General features: G+C 37.4%; 1 protein-coding gene across 1 annotated transcript; it reads right to left on the bottom strand.

The window, feature by feature from the left end:
- Window positions 1–817: 817 nt before the first annotated feature.
- On the bottom strand, window positions 818–2,568 carry LOC111498441 (E3 ubiquitin-protein ligase BOI-like). Its single transcript, XM_023149694.1, has 4 exons — window positions 2,147–2,568; window positions 1,922–2,031; window positions 1,491–1,822; window positions 818–1,400 (listed from the first exon to the last, which is right to left on the bottom strand). The coding sequence occupies exons 1-4, from the start codon at window positions 2,191–2,193 to the stop codon at window positions 882–884; spliced, it is 1,008 nt and encodes a 335-aa protein (XP_023005462.1). The 5' UTR covers window positions 2,194–2,568; the 3' UTR covers window positions 818–881.
- Between the last annotated feature and the right edge of the window lie 397 nt (window positions 2,569–2,965).

Genomic DNA, 2,965 nt, shown 5'->3' with positions numbered 1-2,965 from the left:
TCGCTATGCCTAACGAGTGTCCTACATCAACAACTCCTAGAGAATGCTAGCCCAACAAGAAACGAGCCGAAAAGGTGTGCAAACCGATTGGTGGTCCATACTCGCATGTGTGGACCGTGTACAAAATAGTAAATACACATCCAATTAATCTGCTTACCATAACCATCTAATGTTATATAAATTCTTTTTTATTCATTCATTAATAATTTATCAATAATTGTATAATGTTTTGACATGCATAATTAATTCTTTAAATTATTATTATACTAATTATTTACCATTAAAAATTTATACAATTTTTTTTTAAATCTTAAAAAATGTTATTAAAATTAATTGTTATATAAATTCAAAATTCTAAAATTTAAATACGTTATTAGTAATATAGTCATTAACGAAGGAAAATTAAACTAAAATTAAATTAATAAATTTTAAATATCTATCATGCTCGTCATTGGATTAGAACAAGCACCACACTGTATCATGTCATGCTCGTCGTTGGATTAGAACAAACGCCGCACAATCAAACGTACAACTGTGACAGTGCTTCATATATTTATCTCTCGACACATTATTGATTTAAAATATTAAAAAATAAAATCAGTGTTAATTATTTAAAAAAAAAAAAACCACAACATTAGAGATAAACGGGACAACAGATTATTTTTTAAAATAAAAGAATTTATATTTTAATTTAATTTCACAAAAAGAGAGAGAGAGAGAGAGAGGAAAGGAACGGAAAACATAAGAGAGAAACAAAATGTATTGTTCTGTTTTTTTTTTTAATTTTTNTTTAACGTTTTTCTTTTTTAATATATAATTTTTTTTGGTTTTACCATTGGGCCTAAGGCACTCAGGTTCAGCCCATTGGGCCTTATTGGGCCTCACGAAAGGTAAACTTCAACACTGGAATTCCTCACGGCTGGACAAAGTGGGCACGTGCGAACCACTTGATCGCAATCCGTACAAACGCACAAATGCCGACACGGCAACAAAACCACCGACGCAACTCGCTTCCAACACACTTTACAACTCGGTCCAAACTCCGTGCCGACTCGTTCTGGGTCAACATAACACGATCCGGCATCCTCCGCCGCCGCCGTACAATCGCCTCCGCCTTCTCCACCGCTGCTAATGCCAGCGCCCCTCGTTATCGCCTGCTGCAGCTGTGCCTGTAGCGCAGCCGCCGCCGCCTCCTCTGCCTTTGCCTTGGCCTGCCACGCCTGTGCCTCCACACACAGCCTGGCAGCGCGTGCTTCCAACTCCGCATGGCGGCGCGTCGCCTTCTCCACCTCCATTTCCTTCTCCAATAACCTCCTCGCCACTGTCTCCTCCGCCGCCCCCAGCAGTTCCCTGTAGTGCCGTTGCCGTTTCTCCGCCAACGCTCGCCGCAGCTCTTCCTCCTAATCAAAACCCAAAAAAACTCACCATCAAAATTCATAACATTTTTTCTTTTTCTTTCAAATTCCCATCTGAGTTTTTCAAATCAGTACCTGAGTTTGAAGGAATCGATCAATTTCATCACGTTGCTGTCTGGTTTGAGAGGAAAAATCATCGGACAAGAAAACAGAGGAAGAGAAAGAAACGAGATTGGTATCATTCCGCGCCGGCGGCGGAGGATGGTAGTGGAGATTCGGCTGTTGGTCGTCGGAGGACAACCGGAGGCCAGTGGAGACCACATTGGAAGGGTGGTAGTGGTTATGAAGCTGAGAAAGGTCAATAATCTGAGGGTGAAAACAGAGAGGATTGATTAAGGGAGGTGAAACAGAGAGAGAAACAGAGACATCTCTTCCTCTTTTCCTCAAATTGTTGAAATGATTCCCACCTGATTTTCAAATTCAAACCCAAACCCATCATCAAAACCTCTTCAATTTCAATGGGTAGATCCAAAAAAAGCAGAAACCAAAATGAAAATGAATCTAACCTCCATTGTTGAACAGATGATGAGACTGTTGAAAAACATCTCCTCCTCCTCCTCCTCCACCACCAGGTTGAGGTTGTAATGAATAATCATGTTCAGAATCTTGAATGTTTCTGCAAATTCAAGAGGAAAGATGAACAACAACAACAACAACAACAACAACAAACAAACAAAAAGAAAAAACCAAAAAATTGGATTGAGAAAGAAAACAGAGAAAAACAGAGGAACCTGTTGAGGAAGAGGACATTGGAAGGGTATTGAGCTTGAACAGCCATTGATATGAATCAATGAAATGACAATGAGAGAACTTGAGTTTGAGATCGGTTTATGGAACCAAAAGTGAAACGTAAATGAAAAAAAAGATATATACAGCTGAGGTTTCTAGAGAGAGAAAGTGAAGGAGAGAGAGGGAGTCAAGAACATTAAAGACTACCGCAGAAGAAGCATGAAACGCACAAGCCGGACTCTTCAATGAGAGAGAGAGAGAGAGAAAAAAAGACGAGATTTATACTACAAATATTAATATTCTCTCACTTAGGTTTTCTAAGAATTTGTGCCGCCGCCGCCGCCGCCGCCGTGTGTGGTGGTTCCCGGCGCGGAGCCCCCGTGAGTGGTGGTTGAGTGGGATAATGAACGTCAAGGGAAAGTAAATGGGGGAGAGATTGATTTATATAAATACAACGGAGAGAGACAGAATTCCTGATATCAATTTCTCTCTCATCAGCCACATTTTAAAAATAATAATAATAATAATAATAAAATTAAATATATTTTTATTTAATTACAAATTTATTTCTTAAAAATTAAAAAGTTAGAAAAAGTTTAAAATTTTATTATAGACGAGATTAAAGATGAATGATTTAAATTTTTTATAAGAAAAGTAATTTTGTATTTAAATTATAGATAAAGACAATGCATATAAGATAAAAATATTAATGGATAAAACAATAAAAAAAATTATTAAAATAATTTGGTATATGAAATAATTAATTAATTAAGATTTGGATGAACCGGCTGAATTGGTTGACCTTAGCAAATTGATATGTA

This window comes from Cucurbita maxima, unplaced genomic scaffold, assembly GCF_002738345.1.
Source record: "Cucurbita maxima cultivar Rimu unplaced genomic scaffold, Cmax_1.0 Cma_Scf00025, whole genome shotgun sequence".
NCBI classification, from domain to species: Eukaryota; Viridiplantae; Streptophyta; class Magnoliopsida; order Cucurbitales; family Cucurbitaceae; genus Cucurbita; species Cucurbita maxima.
Note: the sequence above shows the minus strand (reverse complement) of the source record. Positions and strands in the feature narration are given on the sequence as shown.

Bases quoted from the DNA above. Each gene is read 5' to 3' on its own strand.
- LOC111498441 (XM_023149694.1), bottom strand. From the start codon at position 2,193: ATGGCTGTTCAAGCTCAATACCCTTCCAATGTCCTCTTCCTCAACAG. The intron at 2,032-2,146 runs GTTCCTCTGTTT...TTGAATTTGCAG, and splicing joins AATGTCCTCTTCCTCAACAG to AAACATTCAAGATTCTGAAC. The intron at 1,401-1,490 runs GTACTGATTTGA...GGTTTTGATTAG, and splicing joins ATCGATTCCTTCAAACTCAG to GAGGAAGAGCTGCGGCGAGC.